Source organism: Struthio camelus, chromosome 2, assembly GCF_040807025.1.
Source record: "Struthio camelus isolate bStrCam1 chromosome 2, bStrCam1.hap1, whole genome shotgun sequence".
NCBI lineage: Eukaryota > Metazoa > Chordata > Aves > Struthioniformes > Struthionidae > Struthio > Struthio camelus.
The window spans coordinates 79,800,179-79,823,783 of record NC_090943.1 but is presented as its reverse complement, the minus strand read 5'-3'; the positions used below and the strand labels follow the sequence as shown (position 1 = coordinate 79,823,783).

Genomic DNA, 23,605 nt, shown 5'->3' with positions numbered 1-23,605 from the left:
CAGGCCCCAACGACGCCGCGGCAGCCGCCGGGGCCTCCCGAGGCGGGGGGGGGGGGGGGGGGGGGGGCCGCACTCTCACCAACCGCCGCCGTCCTCTCACGCCTCCCTTTTCCTCCGGGCCGCAGATTTCGCTTTTGCTAACTATATGAACGCGAACAAAAGTCCCAGCCCCAGCCCCAGCCGCCCCCCGCAGCCACCCACGCACCAGCCTGGCCTCCCCTCCGCTCCCCCCAGGGCGCCGCTGCAGCCCCGCCCGCAGGCGCGGGCGGAAGTGACGCCACAAGTTCCGCCGGAAGCTCCCGGCAGGCGCCGCGCCGCCGCCCGTCATGGCTGCTGAGGTGAGGCGCCCCGCACGGCCGAGGGAGGAGAAGGAGGATAAGGAAGAGGGGGAGGCGCGGCATAGCCGTGCCCGGTCCGTAGCACGCAGTGCCCGGCCGCACCGGGCCGTTGAGCTGTGCCCGTGCCCCCTCGCTTCCCGCTGAGGGACGGGGACGGAGGGGGTGCGCCTCTCATCCCCTCCCCCGGTCTGTGGGGCACAGGGCCTTGTCCGCGCCGTCGCCGCGCAGAGCCCGCCAGAGCGACGGGCCCTGCAGCCCTGCGGGCTAAATAACGTAGCTGTTTGCGTGTATCTGCCGTCAGGTTTACCGCATCTGTGCGGCTAGAGAAGCCGTGCTTTCATGCAAAGTCACACCGGGAGAAACAGGCCTGCCAAGTAGTCTCGTTAAAACACGCGCTTCGCAAAAGATGCGTTGTAGCCCTTCGAGTTAGTAAGCAGCAGCTCTCCCAGCGATCTCTTCTTCTCTTTGAATCATCTTGTGTGGGTGGCTGTGGAAGACAGATTGTCCCAGTCTTGTCCAGCTTCTAAACGTTTTTCACTGTGTTTCTAATTACACTGATACTGTTTTACTTTATACATATAACATACACATTTTTTCCTTGCTGTAGGTAACTTCTGAGGATGCTCTTGATCCGATATGGCTTTGATTAGTCTAAAAAGCTTCCTGCTTTGTTCATCCAGCACAGCAGCAAGCAGATCTCTGGTGATGACCCTAAGCAAAAGTTTGAATTTTATCACTGGGCAGCAAAAGTCCCAAAAGTATAGCTCCTCAGCCATGAGGATGCTATCCTCCAAAGTTAAATCTCAGTACATGGTGTATAGGAACAACCATGTACAATTGCGGATCCAGTCTCTTTCTCTTAATGAAACAGTGCATCTTTGTGGAGGTCCTGAGAACAGTCCTATATCTGATAACAGGTGGATGGATGAACAGATGTTTTTCGAGAAGTTGAAGGGCCTTGATACATCCAAAGAGATTTTTAAATTCCTTAGCTCTCTGGAAGTCATGTCTGATATCATGGCAGCAGCAGCCCTGCAGAGGATTTTTGAAGTTGAGGTGGACGGCGATGGACTGAAAAACTTTGAAGGAGTGTTAGAGAATGAAGTTTTCAGGGCATTGTGTTTTCAGTTGGAATATGAATCCTCAAAACTGTCAAACACTGGGCTGTTGAATGCATTGCACGCCTTGATAAAACTGCGTATAGATCCCCAGAGTTCACTAGTTGCAAGCTTACTTTCAGAGAGTCAAGAACGGCTTGGTAAAGGACAGCTGACCATTAAAAACCTGTGTAATCTTGGAGAGACTTTGCTTGAGTTGGAAGGCCCAAGTTGTGCAACACTGGAACAAATTTTAAACCACGTGCAAGGAAAAGACGTTGAGGAGTGGAGTCCTAGTGAAATGGTAATGGTTTATAGGATGCTGCAGATGAGTGTCAGAGAAGGGGAACAGTACCAAGACTTGCTAAACAGAATGAACAACGTCACTTTAACCATAGCTTCCCAGCTAAGCCCAAAGTTCACGAGTATAGTATTGAATTCACTGGTTGTTCTTCAACAGACTCAGGCAGTTCCCTTAGTCATAACACTATGTAAGCATTCAGTGAAGCATGTTCCTTATTTCACAGATGATGAACTGGTTAACGTACTGGAAGCCTTCCTGTACTTTGGACATCGTGAGCAAGTTTTTACAGAAGCGCTGGAAACACATGTTCCCAAGTCTGTTTTTAGCATGCATCCTGAAACAGTCAGCAAAGTCATGAAGTATTGCTGCCAAAAGATGATCCTTTCAAAGCCCATCTTTGATGCAGTGGCAGAGTGTTTCATTTCCGATGCTGATGGATTTACCACCAACCAGATTGCTGAGTGTATTGTACCATTTGGGACTCTTAACTATCTTCCTCCAAGCACTTCTTCGTTCTTTGGGAAACTTGAAAGTATACTACATACTCGCTTTAGCCAGTTTCAGCCTCACACCTTGCTGAGCCTTCTGCACTCATGTGTCCTTATTCAGCGTTACCCAGTAAATTTTCTGCCGAAAATATTTAGTCCCTATTTTCTGCAACAGCTTCAAGGTAAGGGGTAGTATTTCTGTCTGTTGCTGTGTTGCCATTTTCTGTTATGTGGTATGTCCCTTGTTAAGCACCCATTTCTTATCACTTGCATCTGTTTAATCCCATCCAATCAACAGTGACCTGATTAAGGTGACTGGAGAATAAGGATCAGGAAGCTAAAGACTGGTGCATTCTTGTCACAACTGCAGTTGTCTTTCAGGTTGTATCAACTAGAGGAATTTGAAAATTATGCTATGCAATCTTAAACAGAGATTTGAAATCCCTTAAAATTTTTCTTTCAAGTAATCCTTCTGCTTTTCTGAAAATACTCCCCCTCTGTTATGCCCAGGGGTTGTCCCTTATCTTACTCAGTTTTTAGACTCTAAATTATTCTGTGCAAGAAGCGTATGTTACTTTTAACTCCAGCTGTGTAAAATTCTATGTCTATGCAAGGACTGATGTGAATGCTCTCATTGAAGTCCTATGGAATTAAGCAAACTGATACCAAAAATTATAGATATTGTAATGATACATGGATAATATAATGGAGTGATACTTGATTGATATAAAACATAATTTAGCAATTCTGGGTTCTTGTTTCTCTAAAATGTTGCAATGTAATGACTGCCATGTGAAGGATGTGGCATAAAGGTAGGACAGTGCGCTGTGAGTCATGAGACGTTTTTTGAGTGTTGCCCCCCATGTGCCTTGGGCAAGTCGCTTCAATTTTCTGGACCTTTTTCCTGCTCCCACGTTTGTTGGTCTTTCTTACTTCTTAGGATTGGGATTGGCTCTTAGGTGTTTTACTCAGGGGCTAGCCCAGGGGAGGACCTACTTTGAAAAACAATAGAAATACTAGGAATGCTGATGTGAAGCTAAAATAGTTTCCTGGTGCTTGTACACTGCTAGTTAGATTTAAGATTTCATTGCCTGTCTTCTTAAGAGGAAGTCCTCTATGAGTTGGCATAAATCATTTCTGGATGTTTTCCCAAGCATCAAAAATACTCTGTTCCCAAGGCTCTGACTAAGGGCAAGGCACAGGGTCAGAGTTGTCAGGAAGCCTTTGTTAAAATAGGCACTGAATGATAATATGAGTAGGGAAGGTTACAGTAACTGCTCCACAGCTTGCTTAAAATTGTGTTACAGGCAAGTTTATTCAAAAAAAAAAAGTAAAAATCATTATAAGCTTTGGTCAAGGTTAATACAAATTCTCGAGAGAAGTGAGGTGAAACGTAGCTTTGGAAAAAAAGTAATTTGAATTCCTAATATTGGTAAGTTCGGTTACACACGTAGAATGTGTAAACCTTAGGCAGTACAAAGTGTATTTTTCAAATATCATTTTGCCTAACGATTGAAAAGAGGTCCACTATCTGCAAGTGCTTCTGCAACTTTATTCCCTACCTTCTGCCAAGCTGCATTATTTCAGGCTTTTCAGGTGGAGTAAAATAAAACCAGGTGTTGGCTTCAGCTGCTGTCATCTTCATTCTTGCAATAAGCCTTATCCTGAAAGAATGTGTTATATTCTTGCTTCCAGCTTGGTTGTGTTTTTCTTTCATATTGTGTTACGATCAGTTTGTGAAAACTGACAAGGGTGAATGGATAAAGCTGATAAAAATTCGATTGCAGTGCCTAATTGTTGGCTTAATTAAAATGGAAATGAGGAGAGCTGAACCAGTAAAACATGACAGCATCAGAAAGGTCAGCACTTACAGATAGGCTAGTAATTTTTTAAAGTATTTAGGTAAAACTAAGTTGTATTTTAATGCTCACGTATGCTTTAACAAGGCATAAAGATTGGTGCTTTATCCTAGTTTTTAAATTACTTTAAATCTAGAATCTGATGCAGTTATGTGCATTGGCATTCTCTCTGCCAAAAGGGAGCGTTATGTGCTCATCCTTCTTCCATGTCCCGAGCTTCTTTCTTTCTACCTCTAAGCAAACACCACAGCTCATCCTTGGCCCTATGCCTTGCTAAAATGAGGAAAACGTTGCAAAGCTTAGAAATCTACTCCATGTTTTTGTATCGTCTTGCTTAGTAGACCTAAGAGACTCCTGCTCTCTCCTAGGGGTGCCTTCATCTAATTGGTTTTGTTCAGTCTAGTAAGCTTCTAGAACATCTCTCGTGTTTTTCCTCACAACCGTTATATAATCAATCATTTTGGGGCACAAACCTATTATGAACAACATAGTTATAAGCTATAGATTTTCAAGTAATTCTATGTTAGAAAGTAAAGCATCTTTATCGACATTTTAGGGTTATGAAAGCTAAGCCAGAAGGTTGAGTGACCTCTCCAGATCTCAGCTAGAATTGCTTTCTTAGTAAAACTACATAAAGGCCAAGTTTTCAAAGAGATTAGAAACTCAGTTTTTAGCTGCTCAGCCTGAAATAGCGTAAGGGGTTGATTTTTAGGAAGTAGAGATTCCTCACATCCTAAAAATCAGAAAGTCTTTTAAAGGTCTCGAGTTGGCACTTAGAAAATGAGAAATGTCACAGTATCACTTGCTTTGAATATGTTCTTTCTAATCAATGTAAAGGTATTCCGTTAATGGTCAAAGTTCAAAGTAGGAATTTGAGATGATGATCTGTATGATTGGCATTTTATCCTATATTATGTTTTTAGGATTATGTAATAAAATTTTGCACTTAATATGAAAGATGCCTCAATTATACACTAATAGCGAAATTTCCAGAAATTGTTCAGTATAATTTACTACTTGCAGTTAGGAAAAAAAAAAAAGTGAAACAGTGAAGATCCTGGGATTATAACCTGGAGTGGGGGAATTGCAGGAAAAAGGAGAGAATGGGGTATTTATTCAAGATTCCAACTCCGGCATATTTCTGTAGAACATCCTACTTCTCTCAGATCCTCAAATTTCGTGAAAGACAGTCTTAACTAAGATCTTGCTAGTTTTGTATTTTTGTAATGTTCATGATATTTCTGTAAACCATTTCCTCATTTTTCAAAATACTTAATTTCACAATTGAGCTTTCTGTTTATTCAAGTAATCTGCTAATGATCCAGAATAACAGAGCTTCGCTGCATTTTAAACTGAATAGCTTTTCAACTAACTTCTGCGTGATTGTTTGTATGATAATACTTTGTTGAAGATATATCTGAATGCCTGAACATTGTTGTTTCAGCTCAGCCACCTGGTTTGGACAGAATTGTTACCTCCCAGCTAACCCGGCTTTTTCTAACTGCTACCTTGGAGTGCCCATTTTACCAGGTAGGTAGGTGTGAAACCGGACCTGGTGTTAACAAGAGGTGATAAGGTCATTAGGACTGTATTAGTAATTATCTGAAGACTGCCTTTCCCAGAAAAATATTGCAATTAGATAGATCAGCTTTTTTTTTTTTTTTCCTCTTGATGGAAATATGAAGTATTTCTACCTGTTTGACTGAACTGATGTATTTGTACATTGGACAGAACTGACTGGCTCTGGCTAAAGCTCTTTTTGTGTATTGTGTAAACAGTTGTTTACCCACAACTGTTCCTTTTTTATGTTTGGTTTGCGAAGTCTTGGAGCACAGAAGAGATCAGGCACTCTGATGCTGGCCTGACTGCAGGAAAATGGAAACTGTTCTGTGTTTCTTATGATCAGTGTATTCTGCATGATAGCATGGAGGCCTGCTAAGGATGTGGGCTTTTTATTTAGCTTCCAGCAATTAGACATGGCTTTGAAATGGACATATTACATATTGTTATATTAATACCTGAGGTAAATAAAAAAATATTGGTCTTGCTAAGCCCAGACTTTCTTCTCTTAATTGCCTGTTTATGAAATGTTTCTAATTATTGCTGAAAATAACAGAGGAAGTAGATTTTCTTCTTTTTTTCTTGCTAAATGAAATGATTTGTGGGTTTTTTTTGTTGTTTACTTTTTTTTTTGGTCATTATGTAGGGCCCTAAACTCCTTCCAAAGTATCAAGTAAAGGCCTTTCTCATGCATAGCTGTTCTCTGGATGTTCACCTCCTCAACAGAGTGAAAACTGGACTGCTTTCCTTACTGAAAAAAAGAATATATTTTGCATCAGAGGTATCAACACCATATTTCTATACTGTTGGTAAGCAACATTATTTCTTTAGATTAATAACAAAATGTGTGCATTCAGTGTAATAATATTGGATCCTATTGTTTTCTGGAAATACAAATGATAAATTTTATTCCTTTTATGTGCATTCTGAATTGTGCAAATATGGAAAAAGTAAACTAGGATACAAAAGAGACGTTACAGAAGATTTGAAATGAGGAAATACAATGGGAAATTTAAGTAAATGCGTTTTCAAAATGAGAAAGAAGAATAAGGAGAGAAAAGAGCTACAACATTACTTTGGAACATTACTTTGAATTTACCTACCCGGTGTGCACTGAAAATAATTGATAACTCTTGTATTCTTTATTTTTGGTATCAGCTCCACTTTTACTTATCCTATAAACAATTTGTATAGTATAAAACAAAAGAGGGCAATGCCACTTGCCTCATCTCTCTGCTTTGGTAGTGGGTGGAGAAATGGGGAGCTGGAACATTGGCAGCACTCTTCCATGCTCACCTGAGTTCTTCTCACCTTAGCAAGAGCTACTGAGTACGTGTAGTCAGGAGGAGTTTGTGGAATGGAAGAGAGGAGTGGGCAAAAGAGTGTATTTCATGTACTAGGAAAGGAGAGTGAGGGAAAGTAATGATGAGGAAAGATGATGTGTGCCAAAGAGGGTTCGAGGATAAGGAAGGTGTCTAGGGAAGGACCTGAGGGTCATCAGAAGGAGAAAAAAAATTGGAGAGGGATTCCAGAATTACTCTGCATTTCAGCCTGCACCTGGGGTTGAAGATGGCAGGGGTTAGGTCCCAACTTCCCTTTGCAAAATCAGATCATCTATAAAATTATGGAAGTGGTAAGGAAAAAACAAAAAAGATGGGAAGAAGAAACTCTCCCCAAAGCCCCCAAAATTCCGGTGGCCCTAGCTAGCACAGCAAAGTACCATTTGATTATTATGGTTTTTAGTGGATTTTGAATACAACTTCGGTGTTAGCGTTATGAAAGACTTGAAGTGTTAATCAGTGTAATTAGCGTATTAATCATCATTCATTTGTATTAAATAGTCTCTACTCATATTTTGCAAGCCACTATCAGGCCAAAGAAAGTATTGCTATAGTATTTTAATTATTTTATAAAACAATAAATTGTAAGAGGATGAGAATTACAGTAAGTGGTTTGTTATATGAAATGGGATTTAATTTCACTTCTCTTTTCATCTATACTAGATATTGAAATTAAATTAGATGAAGAAGGCTTTGTATTGCCTGCTGCCCAGTGTGAAGAGATAAACAGACGGTAAGAGTAACAGAAACCACAAGTAAAAGGTTGGTTAACCGTGTCAAAAATTGGAGGGCCTGGGGTGAAACCCTGGCAAAATTTAAACTAATTTGAGTTTTACCATTGACCTCAACAGATTTAAGATTTCACACTGAAACTACAGATAAAGGGATAAAGTTGGTAAAATGAATGGCTTGTACTTTGTTGTTGATTCTTTTGCCTCCTGATGATACAGTTTGAGACAATTAGTCTCTTTACGCACTGACACTCGGGATCAAATTGATCTTAGTTTGGCATACAGGATTACTTTTTGATCTTGTTTAATTCATTTACAATTTAAAAAAATAATAATTTTAATTGAGAGTGTCCACACCAATTTTACGCAATTTAAGCAAATTTCAGTTCGCAAGCTTACTTTTCTAAGAGTTCCTGTGTAATGAGGACTTTTCCTACAGATGCTGTTGGCATTGAAGAAGGCTTATATGTTTAAGCATAAGTTAATCAAGGACTATTTAGAGAAACCTTAGATACAAAATTAAGCAACCTACCTGTGCTGCATTTGCAACTGTGCTTCTATGAGTAAGCAAAATTCTTTGAAAAGGCTGTGTTTCTTCAGCTTGACCTTGACAAGCCTCACAAAGTCACATCCTTGTAAAATCCCGTCCTTAAATGCTTAAGAATGGACTTTGTTTTTTGGAATTACAGCTTTTGTGTATAAATAAGGTCAATATACTTAACATACTTAAAATGTAAGTACCTTTTATACTGGATGCACACATTTTGTTTTAGGTAATGTGTTTTTTATATCACCAAATAGAAATTATGTAGCTACAATCCTTAGTGCTGCCAACCATATGTACAGGTTCAAGTTGAATCGTTAATAAGTTGTATAAAGTTAGCTGCTTAAGTGTGTCCAAGATGAGACAAGTATTTTGTTTCTTTTTTCCTAGTAGGAGTATTCAAAACAGCTTAGCAATAGAAGCATTAAAAAACAAACTCATACTATTAATTTATTTGGCAGTTTTTGCTTAAAGCTTATACATAATTTTTTCAGATCAGTTTTATTAAGTTTCAGCCTTCTATTTTTTCTTAAATTTGTCCTGAACTAGGAAACTCCATCCTACAGCATCTAGTTCTAGAAGGAATTTGTCATTAAATGGAGGCATTGCGTCATCTTTCTTTGGAACTGCAGTAGTCTTGGTGACTAAAGTAACAGTGACAATTTTTTGATATATAATACTTGTGCTTGATTTTAGAATTGCCCTCTGTGTTGATGGTCAAAATAGATTTTGCATTAACAGCCACCACCTACTGGGAGAAGAAGCTATTAAACAGAGGCATCTTAAGTTACTTGGTTATGAAGTCGTGCAGGTAAAGTCTAAAGAGAGCAGTTTGCTTTTGCTATGGCTAACAAAACAAGTGAAAATGACTAGTTTACAATGGTTAAAGCTGTTGTTGCAATTGCTTCCCAAGGCAGATAAAGTCTTGCCCTTTCTGTTGTCTTCTGTCTGCCTAGCTTTTGCCTTTTGGGCATCTGTTACATAAATTCCTTTCTTTTTTCTTGGATTAGTGTTTTCTTTCTGCACAAACTTTAGCTTTGTGAAAGAGTACATGTCTGCAGTAATTAAGGTTCACATATTGCCTTAAGTGAGAGTGTTGTCTAAGAGTTAAATAAGATCAGGGTTTTTAATTAAATACTTTTTTAAAAGATCTGAATAGGGAGCTTAAAAATGGGAAAAAGGGGAACTGCTTTGTGTTGCAACTAAAACAGAGGAATTCCTTTATTTTGCATGTTGAATAAATCGTCGTTTTAATTATTATTTTTCTTTAAACTTTTAAACATATTTGGGATGTAAAAAGTTACTTGTAGATTTTCAAGATTAGTTTTCTATTTATAATCATTTACTGCCTAAACCTAACTCCTTTATATATAACTTAGTTTTAACTGTAATGAACATTGCTCTTTGTTTTGCAGTAACCTCCATTCTGGTGATTCTGACAGGATTAACATGTCAATAATATACTTAGTATTGAAGGTTTAAAATTAAAGAAGACGACTCTTTGACATGTGATTTTACATCTGCTTAATGAAAATTTATCTTAAAGGTTACTGAATCTAACTCAGTTGTCTATTGAAAGATATTTCCAGCAATCGTTTTTCTATTTCATTTCCAGATCCCGTTTTTTGAGATAGAGAGTCTAAAAAATAGCAGAAAAATGGCAGCATATCTACGCAAGAAAGTCTTTCCTTGTGCATATGGACTCAGATGCTGACACTGGCAAACAATACTGCCCTACAAGTTGATCTTCTGTACTGTCAAGTGTAAATACTGTGTATGGAGGAAAAAATCTGTGTTCTACGTAACTGTGTGTGAGATGACTTCAGCTTCTGAATGTGAAACTTTCCAATATTTGGAACAATTGATATGTAAACAGTAATAAAAGAACAACATATTTTCTTAAATTTATAAATATTTTTTACAAGTTCACAGGTATAGCAGTCAAGCAGTCAGTGCTGCATTTCCTTTGTATGTGCACAGGTTCGCAAATACCACACAACTCGCATCTGCAAATGGACAGATGTCACGATATTTAAGGATGCTATCTGTTGTTGAATGCTCGAAATGTGCCATGTTCTCAGTCAAGGCTTTTCTTGACAGTATAAAAGGATATGTAATTCACTCATAGCTGTCTGTGTGACTTCCCAGCTCTTTCGTAAAATTTAAATGTGCTGTAGCTCCACTGACAAGCAGCACTGGCTTTTTGCACGTACTTCAGAGATGCAGAGTGCTGTTCACTAAATAGTAATCCCTTACAGAAAGTAAGAAAGAGCTTAAAAAGATTCACTTTACTTTGTAAAAGAACAGCTGACAAAGGGTAGTTAGTGGAGAGTGTGCCCTAGATCCTGGATATGTGCTATTCGTAGTTTTTTAGTATTTTGTAGTATTCAGATGTGGGGGGGGGGGGGGCAGTTTTAGCTAAACTGGCTATGTGGGGCCATGCATGCACTCCAGAGTTGCCCCAGCTTACAGCCTGCTATACCAGCCTAAACTGAAACTGATTGTTTAGCACATTAGCACTTTAAAGCTCAGAAGCAGAAATATGTCTAATATAGTGATTTCCTATGCACGAGTATAAATTCTGGCAGAAGGGTGGAACGAAGAACTGGAAGCAGTAACCACTGAAAACCATACCCTGACTTGAGTCAACACATTAGTTTACAGATGGTTAAAGGGGAAATAGCAAAGCTTAGTTCTGATCACATAGCATGTACTTGATGAACTGTCGTATAAAGGTCAAAAAACTACCTTTTCAGATTAGGTTATGCTTGCTGCCCTGTCTATGATTAGCAAAGAAGACTTATTACATCACCCGAGTTGATTCTAACTATTGCAATTTGATATAAAAAACCATAAAACTTTCACATCCTTAAAGTCCCATGTATTTCATCAGTAGCGGTAGAAAATGACTTTTTTCCTTTCAAGGCTACTGTTAATAATTTGTGAATTGCAGGTGTCTGTCAATTGTCCCAGGAATGCCTGGAGATTTTTGGATGCAACATCCAGGTCTAGAATACAATTTACATTGCATCCTACCATGCATTCTTTTCATGTTAATTCATTGCACTTGTGAAACCCTTGCTCACAGTAATATGTCAGCACTGTCAGATGAGGGAGCACAAAGAAGTCATGAGGTATTTGCTGCTAGTATAACAGGAAACTTACAGCACATCGGTAACCTGCCAGTTGTCATCCTAGCAAAAGAAATGGAAGGAGAACGGCTGAAAGGTCTCTGCAGACGTTTACAAGGAACTTCTCCCTAATACAAAAGAAATCTTCAACGGGCTCCTTTGACACTAACAACTGAGCATTGAAGTAGGAAGTGAACCACTCAGAACTGAATGAGAAACAAGCAGGAGGAGAGGCAGCTTGCTGAAAGCGTTTAAAGTGAGGAGGGATGAGAAGGGATTAAAAGAGAAGAGGATGACACAAGCAAAGAAATTAGATAGGAAAACTGATACCAGCATATGGGTAGGTCTTGATGAATCACACACTCCGTTTTCCTTGGCGGAAGTGAACTGGTGGTGCATCTTTCTCATGCTAGCCAGAAGGTGGTGATGTTTTCAAATAATTTGTTTTCATGCGGTTTTCAAACACAGATGGTTTGTAAATATAGTAAGGAGAACGCTTAAAAGAAGTAACTTCTACTGGTTGTCCCAAACTAAAAATAACCTATATAGAATAAGGCCATATTTCATCGCTGTCTTCACTGGCATGCATTTGATACCAATTCTTTTAAAAAGCACTCTGACATTGTTAGAAAACATTTACTTCTCACTTTGTTCTTACTGTGACTCCTTTTCAATGAATGCTACTGCATTTGTTTGATGGAATATTTATTGTTGAAAAGGAATGTAGCGGTTACTGGCCTTGTCACTTGCCATCACTCACTGAAATGGGAAAACTTGCAGGTCATAAATAATGAGGGTGACAAACACCTCGCAGAATGGGCTGCTGTATGTACTCTGACTTTTACATCATGCCACAACAAACTAGATTGAGTGCTGAATTTTCTGCTTATGCACATCCTAGAAAAGTTCTTTGTTTTTATTATCTTTTTTACTACTTGCAGATGATCTAGGTTTGCTGTTCATAAGTGCCTAACAAAACTCCAGTGTCAGTGAAAGCTGTGGACTTCCAGTCCTTCTCTTCAGGGATGATCAGTCTGGCTGTCGTTCCTTATTGAACGATATTGCTTCAGCTTTAAACAACACCGGGTCAATGGCTCTTGAGAACCAAACTGATGTGTACCCTTGTATGTTCTGTCTCCTGAAATTGCTTTACAACTGATGAAAATACTGAATTCAGTAAGGATACAAAGCAGTAGATGTCTAAGCAGATTTAGGCATTTACTCTAGATATGTTTTTTAAATGAGCACTGCTCAAATCCGTGTGATTTTTTTCATCCTTGCTACCAAACTATTTAGCGTTTGTTCTTTTAGTATTCTTTTTTTTCAGCATGATGATTTTCCCTGTGGCTGTGCCGAACAGATCCCGCAGATACCATTTGTATAATTAAGTCAGTCAAATGGATGCCTGAAATTAGCTAAGACCAGATTTTAGTGTCTATTTAAATGCCAAGCACTTGGAAGTTCCCTGTAGATTGACTTCCGCTTGGAGTCTATTGAAACTGCTAAATCTTTAGTGTGCCCATCTATAGGAAAGGCTGTCTATTTTGGAAGACCTGGGTTGAATCTCTGTTTCAGCTGTTTCACATATGACACTTAGCAATGCTTTAAAGATTAAGAAATCAGTGACCATTGATCCCTTGAGGAGCAAGCTTGCTTAAACGTTCATTCTGTGAACAGAGTTAGGTAGAGTCACTGCCTGAAATAGTACAGGGAAAGCTGTTGTCCCAAGAGGTCCCTTGTTTCCAGTGCTGCTTCCTAAAATGTTCAGTTCTTGTTCAGTTCTCTTCACAAGATTTTAATAAGACTGTAAGTAGAGATACATTTTCAATTAGCATGAGAAAAGTACAGCTGCTATTTCATCGTTTTTTATTCTCATGAACTAAAATAGTAGAGGAAAAGGCAAAAGCACTATTTTCTTTTCTGATGTGAAGGTTTTTTTTTTTTTTCTTTGCTCCCACTATGTAAGTGTTGCTGGCAAAGAGAGGTTTAGCATGGATGCAGGCTTGGAGAAGGTTTCTCCAGTAAGCAGGTGATTCCGTTCTTCCTGTAGAATTCTGCCCGCACGTGATTAATCCTGGCATGATCTCTGATCAGCTGCTCTACCGGCTTTGTTATGCGCCTCCCATAATCTGAAGATGACAAAACAGCGACAGGTCTTTCCATTTCCTGTGAAAATACAAAATTCTCCTTATAAAAGAAGCACAGAGCAAATACTAGGCAGTTACTGTGCTGTGGCGTGGGCTAAAACAACAAAACTGTACAGCATCTGCTAGAGGAAGGGATATTTATTTAGCAGTGAACTGCACTTTTACCGTTCCATCCTTGACCTAGTTTTTTAGGCATATTAATAAAACATGAATATATCACTGGCTGACAATATGATAAGATGTGGAGTTGTGCCCTGAATTACTGTGGACTGATTTTTTTTACACATACACACACGCACGCGTGGTGGTGATTACCATGGGATTATTGGCAAACTAAATACTATGTTACTGGTAAGTTGCACAGATTATTTTATTTTCATTTTTAGATTTATTTTCATTGTGCACTGACTTGCTCAACTCGTCTGAGAAATAAAATGGATTTGCTCTGCGTACCCTACTACAGGAGCACATGCTCTGCTTGCACAATTCAGTGAAACCACTGCATGACAAAAATCCAAGCTTAAAGAAAAACCCTGAGTAACCACTGGTCCATGCAGCTTTCCCCTGAAGAACGTAAAGCTGATGCTACTGGATGTTTGCAGAATGAAAGGTTTTACTAGAAACGCTTGCAGCTGTAAGATTATGAAAATAACCGTTCTGTGATGACGAGAAGTGAACTTGCTGAAAAATAACCCAACTCAGAAAAGATTATTTTTCAGCCTGTGCTTAGTAAACTGCTCTTTAAGAGACTGTGCAATCACTATCTGCAATCCGCAGTTCCTTCCTGTGCTACAGCACCAGGGAGCTCTGGAGGCAGAAGGCAAAGACAGGATTTGTTTGGTTTTCTTTCCCTAGCCAAAGGTCACGCGTAGAGCAGATTGTGTATGTGTTTGCGCAGCAGCTAACATGATGAGCCTTGGTCCCCAGCATGTTTACCTAGAACTATGATATAACTAATATCTACAAGGAACATCAAAAGACAGAGTCCACATCGTGGTTCGGGTGCGAGCTCTAGGTCGGAGATCGCTGGGAGGATGCTGCAAAGCCTTTCCTCAAATAAAACAGAAACCCCCATTCCAAAACAACCATTCTCCCCTCACCTTGCCCTCTCTCTTCCCTTGCCACCTGTCTTGCTCCACCCCGTTAAAAGCTATTCGGTACACCGTCTTTTAACCGCCAGAACAACAATCAACAGCCGAGAAGCGTGGCAGGCAGAAAGATAAAATCATTTCCTCCTCCTCCCCTCACCCGTGGATCAATGCTGAAAAGGGAGAAATGAGAGATGCTTTGTGCCCTTAAGGAGGACTTTTGCTAGGGATACTGGGTTTACAGTGCCAATAACAGGCAGCGGTATGTAATCCTGATAGCTTTATTTTCCCTTTAAATAAATAGATGCAGTTGGAAACAGCCTGGGTAGCACAGCGCTGAGTGTACCCGGCGGCATTTCATTATTTTTGCAGGGGCTGCGTTCAGCAGATTTCAAGGTTGCCAGCAGTTGCCTGGGAAGCGTCCCGCCACATGGTTCTGTGGCCTGTAAGTCTGCCGCCATAACCCCAGAAATCGGCAACAGCATCCGTGAGGGAGCACCCTCGCTGCAGTCACTGTGTTAGTTAGAGCTAAACTGAGTACCGGCGACTGCGCTGCTAGACTCCCCGAGCGCCCCAAGGCTCTCTGTGGGAGAGGAAGGGCTTGCTTGCACAGGGTTGGCCTTTTTTCACGCCTAAGAAAGGATCGTATTGTGGTGGATCCAGTCAGTCTCCTTTTAGTGCTGTATGAGAGAGATGTCAGTCTTAGGCCTTTTTATTTGTATGTTTTATAATATAAACACTATTATATAAAGTCTGTGAGTGGCGCTGGGCTAATGAGAGAGGTGAAGTTGAGTATGGAACCTTCATCTAGTTGTGGGTAAATCCAGTTTTGGGTGTCATCATGTACATGAGGCTCACTCTGTAACATTTAAGAGCTGTGTTTTTTCTGTGGCTCCATGCTAATTAAAGGCCTGGATTAAGGGACACCTGCTCAGAATAGTTCCCAGGCAGGGTCGTTTGTGCGCGTTGCCTAACGAGGCTGGTATGTGTTCCGGCCCGTGGTTCCTAAAGGTGAGTTTGGCTGATATTGCAAGGACACAAGATCTCAATATGAAACCTTAAATTGCTTTTTACACAGACTTTCCAGCGGGCGGTTGGGTTTGGTTTGGGGGGCTTACTTTCTTTTTGGCTTCGTTTTGTTTAAACGAAAGGCTCATTTTCAACTGGAGTTGTCATTTACATGGCTTTTGGCCTCGTGCAGATTTGCAGTTGAGTTAGTAAGTGTGAGCAGGTGACATTAATGGACACTTTCGTGATTGCTAAGCATGTGCCTAATCCTCTCTGTACTATCTGCTAGAGCTGAAGGAGATTATGGCTGTGCACTGAAATATTTGACATATATAACTAGTACCTAGGCGGGTAAGAGAAATCCGAAGCAGTGGCCTTTGTTCCAAAATCTTGACAGTTTTATTACATGGCAATTAGAGTAATTTTGTCTCTCTCTTTCCTTCTCCTTCTCTGTTGCAATATAACCACCAATATAGGCAGTCATTCCTAGCTGACCCACCTCTTCCCATCCCATGAACCCTTTAGCCTTTTGAGGCCATTAACACACGCAGGTTGCACTTTGTTTTTGATGTCTTCTGTCCCTGTATATATATATATATATATATGTTAGTCAGCTGTTGTCTAGAAAAAAATGTGTATTTTTTCATATATGATATGTTATCGTATTTATATTTTCAAGGCAGCTGGTTAAGAAAATGGTGGCATGCTTCCTTAGCTATGAGGCTGAACATCAAGCCCTGACCCTACTGGACTTTGCTTTGAGCAGGGCAGCCCTTTCCGGGCAGGTCCCTGATCTTCTAACCGACCTCTCCTTTGCACCAGCTCCTTTCCAGTTTCCCTCCTGCAGACCAGCCTGGGGTAAGTTTGACTAACAAATATCCCAGTGCAGATCCACAGCATATCAAAGAGAAGGAACTAGCTCAGGAAAAGAGGGAGAGGGCGTCTTTACTTGTTAGCTCTTTCTTCTAAACCTCCAGGCTGAGGACATTGGTGTCCTCCTTCTGATTCCTTTGCTACCATATAGGTTGCATTATACGTGGTAAAACTGTGCTCATGGTCTCCAGGTGTGTCAAAATGAGCAGAATGACTTCAACAAAGATCATTATAAAATTATTAAAGCGTTACCTCATCATTTATGTGAAGACCTTGATTCTTCGCATGTTCTCTGTCACATCGGTGAAGATACTTGTTGTAACCCACTGGTCTTTTAAAAATGGAATCATAAGTGGAAACACTCCCTGTCTTGAGAAAAGGGGGGAAAAAGGCTAATTTATAGTATTGTTCAACTTTATAGGTTATACAATATATGTAGTCAAATGAACAGTTAAACAGTGCATGTGCAGCTTTAGATGATGGTAATTTTAGCATTATTGAGTTACTCTTAGCAGATTTGTGTCATTTGGAATAGTCTGAAATAAAAAACATCTAGTGATAGGTTATTTGAGTTTTTTTTTTTTTTTAATTATATTCAGCTCATCTCTGAAATTTCCCTGTGGGAAATTTTCTCTGTTTTCCCCTGTAATCTATTGTAACTTTTGGAGTTTGACTGTTTTATTTATTTATTTATTTATTTATTTATTTTGCTTTTCCACATCTGAACTTTCTATTTTCCTTCTCAAGTGTCTCAACTTGTCAAATGATCTATCACTGTAATGTAAAAGGAAAGCAGGCGGTTTCAAAATTCATTTGGAAGGAAAAAGACACAGTTACCCCATAATGGAATCACCTTTTAACGTCTGATTAAAGCAGAATTTTGAACAGTTTATCACACTGGTAATCTTGTGGTCGAGTAGTATGCATGAAAACATTTTTGTCACGTATTTAAAAAAAAAACCCAAAAACTCAAGCTGGAATATTATTGCATTTACGATATCTGCTGACATAGCTGCAAGTAATACAGAAGACCTGATCTGCTAAGAAATTCGTTAATGAAATGTATAATCAAGAAATTCTGATCAATCCATGTATTGCAAAGAAATAAAGTTCTGAAGGAAAGAAAAGCAAAGAAAGATCCCTGTTGAATATGCTGTCAGTTGTTTATGAGCTTCATTAAAATCTTTATATTCTGGTAAAGATGTCAATCTATCACTTGTGCACAGCTAACTACAAATATGAAAAAGTATGTGTTTTACTGGGCTTTTTGTTTTTACTTTGATTTTACCGTATGCTTAATTTAGCTCTTGAAAAATTCAAGAGTTATGACTCTTACCCTTTCCATTGCTGTGCTCCAAAAATATTCAAGTCAGGGCAGGTCAAGAAGGCTGTAAGAATCTCACTGAAAGGAAGCCTCAGATAAAAATGCTACTGAGGCCCTGCTGTCACCGTAGGCTGCTTTTTGGAAGGGCAGAGGAGAGGTGTTTTGATTTTTAACCTATCTAGCCCTTCTTTTCTCAGAAACCGTCAAGCCTCACAGAATTTCAGGCATATTTAAAAGCATCTGATTTGTCACTTCCATTATTTCCCTGCCCCCTTGCTTACTCTTTCCTCCCCATACTACCAACTTTATTCGTAATTTTAGGGGAGGTTCCACCAGGAATTATTTTCCCCATGGCATTATGTGCTTATTTGTTTTTATTTGCAAGGCATTATTTGGCCGTTACTCATTACCTGTGCCAGAGCAGGTAATTTCAGTCTTTTTGGAACTTGCAGATAGGTAGCGAGCCTGTTATGTTAAAAACTAGCCCTGTCCCAGATTAGCGGCTTAAAGATCTTCTGCCGGAAATGTAGAGACATTTCTATGCTCAAGGTCCATTTTTATCACCTTGCACATCAAGGCCCATCTAATTGTGCAATGCCTGGTCGCTGCATTTTTTGACTCTACACACTTTGCTGATAGCTCTTTGCTGTTGTTTCTCTTTGCTGTTAAATGCCAACATAGTAGACCTAGGTCGAGAGTACATTTGGGGGAAGCTGTTTCATAAAGCTATCAGAGCAACTGAATCATGTAGAAATGACAAGTAAGTTGTCCCCAAGGTGAGCATCCTCTATGCACTGCTACTAAAGTTAAGCACTTTGCAAGCATTCATTAATATTCAAGGCGTGCCTGTGAAATAGGTCCTTCTTCATGTCACAGAAGAGGAAACACAATGCAGACTGGCTACATTAGCTTATGGAAAGCAATATAGGGAGTAATTGTCAGGTGAGGGATGAAAAGGCAGGAATTCCTGGCTTCTGGCCATGTGCAGAGGACATCTTCCTCTATTTCTCTCTGCTGCAGTCTCCGATGCACAGTTGATTTTAGGGCTCTAAAGTTGAAAAAAGGAACGAAATTCCTTTTCCTAGCTAAATAGAAGTTAACTGTGCGGAAGAATGGGTTAAATCTGTTTCTTCCCCCTGGCCAAGGCCTGCCCTGTGTAGAAACTTATTAAACAGCTGTTATCACTTTCCATTTCCATGCCAGTGGAGCAGCATTTTCTACACACCAGGTCATCTGGAGTGTGAAAGCGGACTTTATATTGTAAACAAAAACTCTACCATATGGTTGCTAATTTCCTGCAGCCAGGATATATGTTCTCCCTGCGAGTCCCATCAGCTCTGGGCACACCATGGTCAGCCCTCTGCCCTTGCCTAGCTTTGCTCTTGTTGTGCTCCCCTCCCTGCCTTAGTTTGTTAAGCGTGGCACCAACTGTGCTCATTCACGTTTTGGCTCAGAGCACCTTCCCAAGGTAACACTGAGATCTGAATAGGAGAATCTAAAATGATAAATCTACCAGGGCCACTCAGTCAATGCTGGAAATAGCCTTGCTATTTCACGACCAGCTTTGTGCCCCCCTATCCAGACCCTGGAGGAACATGCACCAGCAAACTCTCACATATTGCCAGGCATCACTGGTCAGCGCTCTGCACGTTCAGCAGCCTGCCGTTTGGCGGGGGAGATGATCCACAGGATATGTGCACTAGTAGAAAAAAAAAATAATACTCAGGGTAGGAATTCCTTGAAATGAGAAAGTTTCAGGTTGTGAATGCCAAGGGGAAGGGGGCATCTCCCCGAGGCATAAAGTGCTCAATTCGGGAGAGGGGAAATGCGGAGAACACCCTTGTCCACTCGGGATTTCCCTGGGAGCCAAGGCTAAGTAGCTCCCTGCTCAGTGCTGAATGTTGTGAATCACATTTTAAAGCTTCCGACTTTTGCCGAACACCATAACGAGAAGTTTAGAGACTAGTTTAGATACTCTAGCCCTGGAGTACAGGGCTTCATTCCAGTACCGTCTAAATGTGTATGATGTTACTCTGTGTCATGTTATCTTAATGTCTTTACGGATTCAAGTTAAGCTAGTCTACAAGATATAGCAATTTATTCTGAAAGAATTGTATCTACAAGTGTTACAAACCCCAGTTGTGCTGGTAACTAAAACCAGTATTTCATGGGTATTGTCATAAATATATATTGCCATAATATTGCTATATTACACTGCTGTAATAGATACTTGAGAACTTTTTATAGCTAATTTTTTGTGATAAAGTTGTTATGTTCAATGTCTCATATGACTATTTCTTCAAAGAGAGAGAGGTTTATATCATTTCTGAGATATATACCGAAAAAAAAAAAAAAAAAGCTTGGACTGAGGACTGAGAGAATGACGAGAAAGATTCATATATTGAAGCACAAAGTGTCGGGCTGAGTCTCCTACCTAGTCTACTTCTGTTATTACACGTCAAGTGACAGTGCTCCACCTTCAGAAAAATTCAGTTATCTCTGCGCAGGTTTGGAGAGGGCTCTATTGATTTTCTTTTTGTACTAAAGGTGAGCACGTGCGAAACTGGTGTGGTGCACGCTGAAACCCCTCGCCTGGAAAGGGGACAGTTCCTCATGAAAGGGTTGCAGAGAGCCGGGGGGGGGGGGAAGGGGGGGGGCGGCAGTATGGCGGAATAAACCAGCAGGCCTCTAAAATGTTAATGGGATTTTTCCGAACAGTTGCGAGTGACTCGTGATGGGCCGAACCCACTGCGCAGCGACAGAATGCAACTTCATTAAACTGCACAGAAATGGGCCAAGCAGTTTTGCTGGCCTGCCTCCCCTCACTCGTGTCCCTGGGGCTCCGGGCAGCTCTCGCCATTTATTTTTTGTCCCCTAGCCTGTAAACTGTGCTCTGGGGAGCAAACGTCTTCTAGTCGCCAAGCATCTTTTCGGCGACGTATCGCTTTACTTTTGGGGAACGGGTGCTGACCATGCGCGGGGTCATCTCTCCTTAAAATTAGCGGTTTGACTTTTACTCTTCCCTGGACCTTCTCCAGCTTTTGTGACTCCCCCTTGAACCTGCCCTGCGTGTTCCCTTCTCCAGCTTTCTCCTTTTTAAACTCCTTTCGCCCTCACCTTGGCCTGCCGGTGGAAATAGCTGACCTCCGGCGGGTCCCTCCGCCCCGGCGGGACGTAGCTGAAGGCCGACTGGGCCGATAGGGGAAGCTGGTGTCTCCTCCTCGCCGGGCCGGCCAGTTTCTCCTCTTCTTCTTCCTCCTCCTCCTCTTCCTCCTCCTCCTCCCCCTTCACTGCTGCATCTCGCGCGTCCCGGGTGCTTTGCATGGCCCTTGGGATGAAGCTGGCCCTTGGGACGGAGCTGGCCATTGGGCCGGAGCCCGGTGGGGCTGTGTTGTGGGGTCTCCAGGCAACGCTGCGGGCGGGCGGCCGGCCAGGAAGGCAGGCCAAGGCCAAGGCCAAGGCGCAGGGAGCTCCTCCGCGGCCGGCCGCGCTGCCTGAACGCCCCCCACCCCGGGAGCGGGCCGAAATTTAAGGCAGTGTGCCGAAGCGGGGCCGTGGCGCGCCCCGCCGTCCCGCCAACTCCTCCGGCCCTTTTCCGCAGAACCGCAGCCTCCCCCGGCAGCGCGGATCCGCAGGCAGCTAAACCGGTGGGTTTGGCTACCGCTTTCCAAGGCTCAGGCAAAATCTCCGGCCCCACGGTCGGTTCCCCCCCCCCCCACCACCACCACCACCTTGGCAGCTCCCTTAAGCGCTCGGGTGGGCGGCCGGCGCCCCACCGGGGCAGCCAGGCGCCTCCTTCCGCCCTGCCGGCCGCTCCGCTCCTCCGCCTCCTGCTCTCACCAGAAACCGGCCGGATCGATTAGAGCAAAATCTGAACAAAACGGATTGCGCAGCCCTCAGGCACTGCTATTACTACTGTTAGTAGGGTTTTCCGGTACGTGCTGCCACCACAGCAGCACTCCTGCACAGCCGCAGCCGGTGACTTACGCTGCTGCTGCGCGTGAGCTGCCGTTACAAAGCAGCGCCGGCCGTTGCGTGACTTTCCCTGGCTAAAAACGGGCATGCACCCAACGGTGCAAGGGCAATGGGGCAATTTCAAGCGACACTGTCAAAAGCACGCATCGAAGGACGGCTCAGCTCGGAGACCCAGGTGCCAAAAGTGGCTTTGCACTCTGTTTCCTAAGGAGAAGAAACTCAGTCTGCCCCTTTTTTTTTTTTTTGGGGGGGGGACAGCAGCATTATCCCCCGCAGCGTCCGCTGCTGAGCTTTCTGGGTTTTGTTGAACAAACCGATTCGTATTTTTACAGTCAGCGAGGTGTCGCAAAGGAAGGGTGACCGCTCTGAAATATCAGACTGGCTTATGTGGTTACTTAGCAAGAAAAATGCCTAAAAGGCATTTGCCAAGCGAAGGGTAACGGGGCGGGGGGAGGCCGGGGAACGAGCGGGCTCAAATCAAGGCTCAGCACCTCGGCTCACGTCCTCGCTGCCTGGCCTCCGTTTGCCGTACGTTCCCGGCTCGCCTCCTCCGGCAACCCGTCGCCCTCGCGAAAGGGGCCGAAACACGAACGACGCTCAGATCCTGTCCCCTTGCCCCGAACGGCGCGTCGGTCCTCGCGCTGCTGGGGCCGAGGCCGTCGTTCCACGCCGGCAAATTTTTTTGACAGTTTTGCAGGACTTTTTCCGTTCCGGAATGACTCGGGATAATTTTTAATTTCCTCAAATATATCTGTTGTTTCAAACGATTCTCTACGCCATCACTACGACTAAGCCTCGGTCCGCAAACTGCAAACGCTCCCCGGTTGGCTTGGTGCTACAATTTTTACTGCTTGACTGGAGAATCAGGCTTTTCGGATATATTATTAGAATGATTTTTTTATCTTTTCTAATTATCCTAGAAAATGATGACTGGTTGACTGATATGATTTGCAGTTATTGTTCGTACGCTGTCGAGTGAATGTGCAGTTCAACAGGCCCTTTCCGTAAACAGAGCAATACACGACTTTATACCCCTGGTGGACATCATTTTTCATAACAACTGTTATTTGTAACAACTGTGTTAAAATGCAAACATGAGAATGTCTAGTCCAGGAACGTCAGTCTTTCAAAATACTTTACATGCATTTCTTCCTGTCAAAGCTGACTTTTCATGCAGACCATCTCAACTGCCACATATTGTCACATTTTGTCTTTGAAAAATACTCCGTCAGAGATCTGTGTACAGGTCGTGGCAGAATCTTTGTCTCGGGCAGTGGCACTCTACAACAGAAAGGGGTTCGTACCTTCAGAGGTGCAAACAGGATTAAAATGTCACTGTGTTGCATTTCGACAACTATACCTGGGTAATTCCTGCCTCCAAATTTGAATAATTCTAAAAAGAATATACAAAAAACTTCAGGGTGCAGCAGCTACAGTTGATTTATACACCATTTTGGACAAATCTACAAAAGTTTAAAAGTGCTCAAGGAAAAAAAAATTACCCCTTTGTGTTTTATTTTAAGACACCTATCTTTCTTTTCCACGATTGTTCTCTCCTTGGAGTCACTCTACTGATTTAGACAAGAAGGGGTAGGGGAAAAAAAAAACCCTCAAAAGCCCCAGGCTTACAGTTGTTTGAGGTTCTCTTGTAAAAAGTGCTGAAGGGCGAGAATCTAGGTCAAGTACGGGAGAACCTCCTATCTGAATAGGAAAAGTTAAAGTGTCTTCACAAAGAAGTGCAACCGAAGAGAAAACTGCTTGTCCAAGGACAAACTAATCATTACTTCTAACAGTAAGT

At 41.9% G+C, this 23,605-nt stretch overlaps 3 protein-coding genes across 7 annotated transcripts in view; 1 reads left to right on the top strand and 2 right to left on the bottom strand.

Moving 5' to 3' along the window:
* The window catches only part of MTRR (5-methyltetrahydrofolate-homocysteine methyltransferase reductase), a 35,499-nt gene extending 35,211 nt beyond the window's left edge, over nt 1–288 (bottom strand). For 2 of the 5 annotated variants that reach the window (XR_011138958.1, XM_068931365.1), the window contains exon 1: nt 206–288. The gene's annotated coding sequence lies outside the window, so the exon portion shown is untranslated. Of the gene's footprint in view, nt 1–79 lie in introns of all 5 variants that reach the window. The other 3 variants (XM_068931367.1, XM_068931368.1, XM_068931366.1) reach the window with 3 other exon arrangements.
* On the top strand, nt 274–10,165 carry FASTKD3 (FAST kinase domains 3). Its single transcript, XM_009665151.2, has 7 exons — nt 274–338; nt 946–2,409; nt 5,531–5,616; nt 6,293–6,455; nt 7,650–7,719; nt 8,958–9,072; nt 9,877–10,165. The coding sequence occupies exons 2-7, from the start codon at nt 975–977 to the stop codon at nt 9,973–9,975; spliced, it is 1,968 nt and encodes a 655-aa protein (XP_009663446.2). The 5' UTR covers nt 274–338; nt 946–974; the 3' UTR covers nt 9,976–10,165.
* A 3,076-nt stretch (nt 10,166–13,241) lies between these two features.
* Nucleotides 13,242–21,670, bottom strand: CFAP90 (cilia and flagella associated protein 90). Its single transcript, XM_009665149.2, has 3 exons — nt 20,950–21,670; nt 16,761–16,877; nt 13,242–13,558 (listed from the first exon to the last, which is right to left on the bottom strand). Exons 1-3 carry the CDS (start codon nt 21,196–21,198, stop codon nt 13,379–13,381), a joined length of 546 nt encoding a protein of 181 aa, XP_009663444.2. The 5' UTR covers nt 21,199–21,670; the 3' UTR covers nt 13,242–13,378.
* Between the last annotated feature and the right edge of the window lie 1,935 nt (nt 21,671–23,605).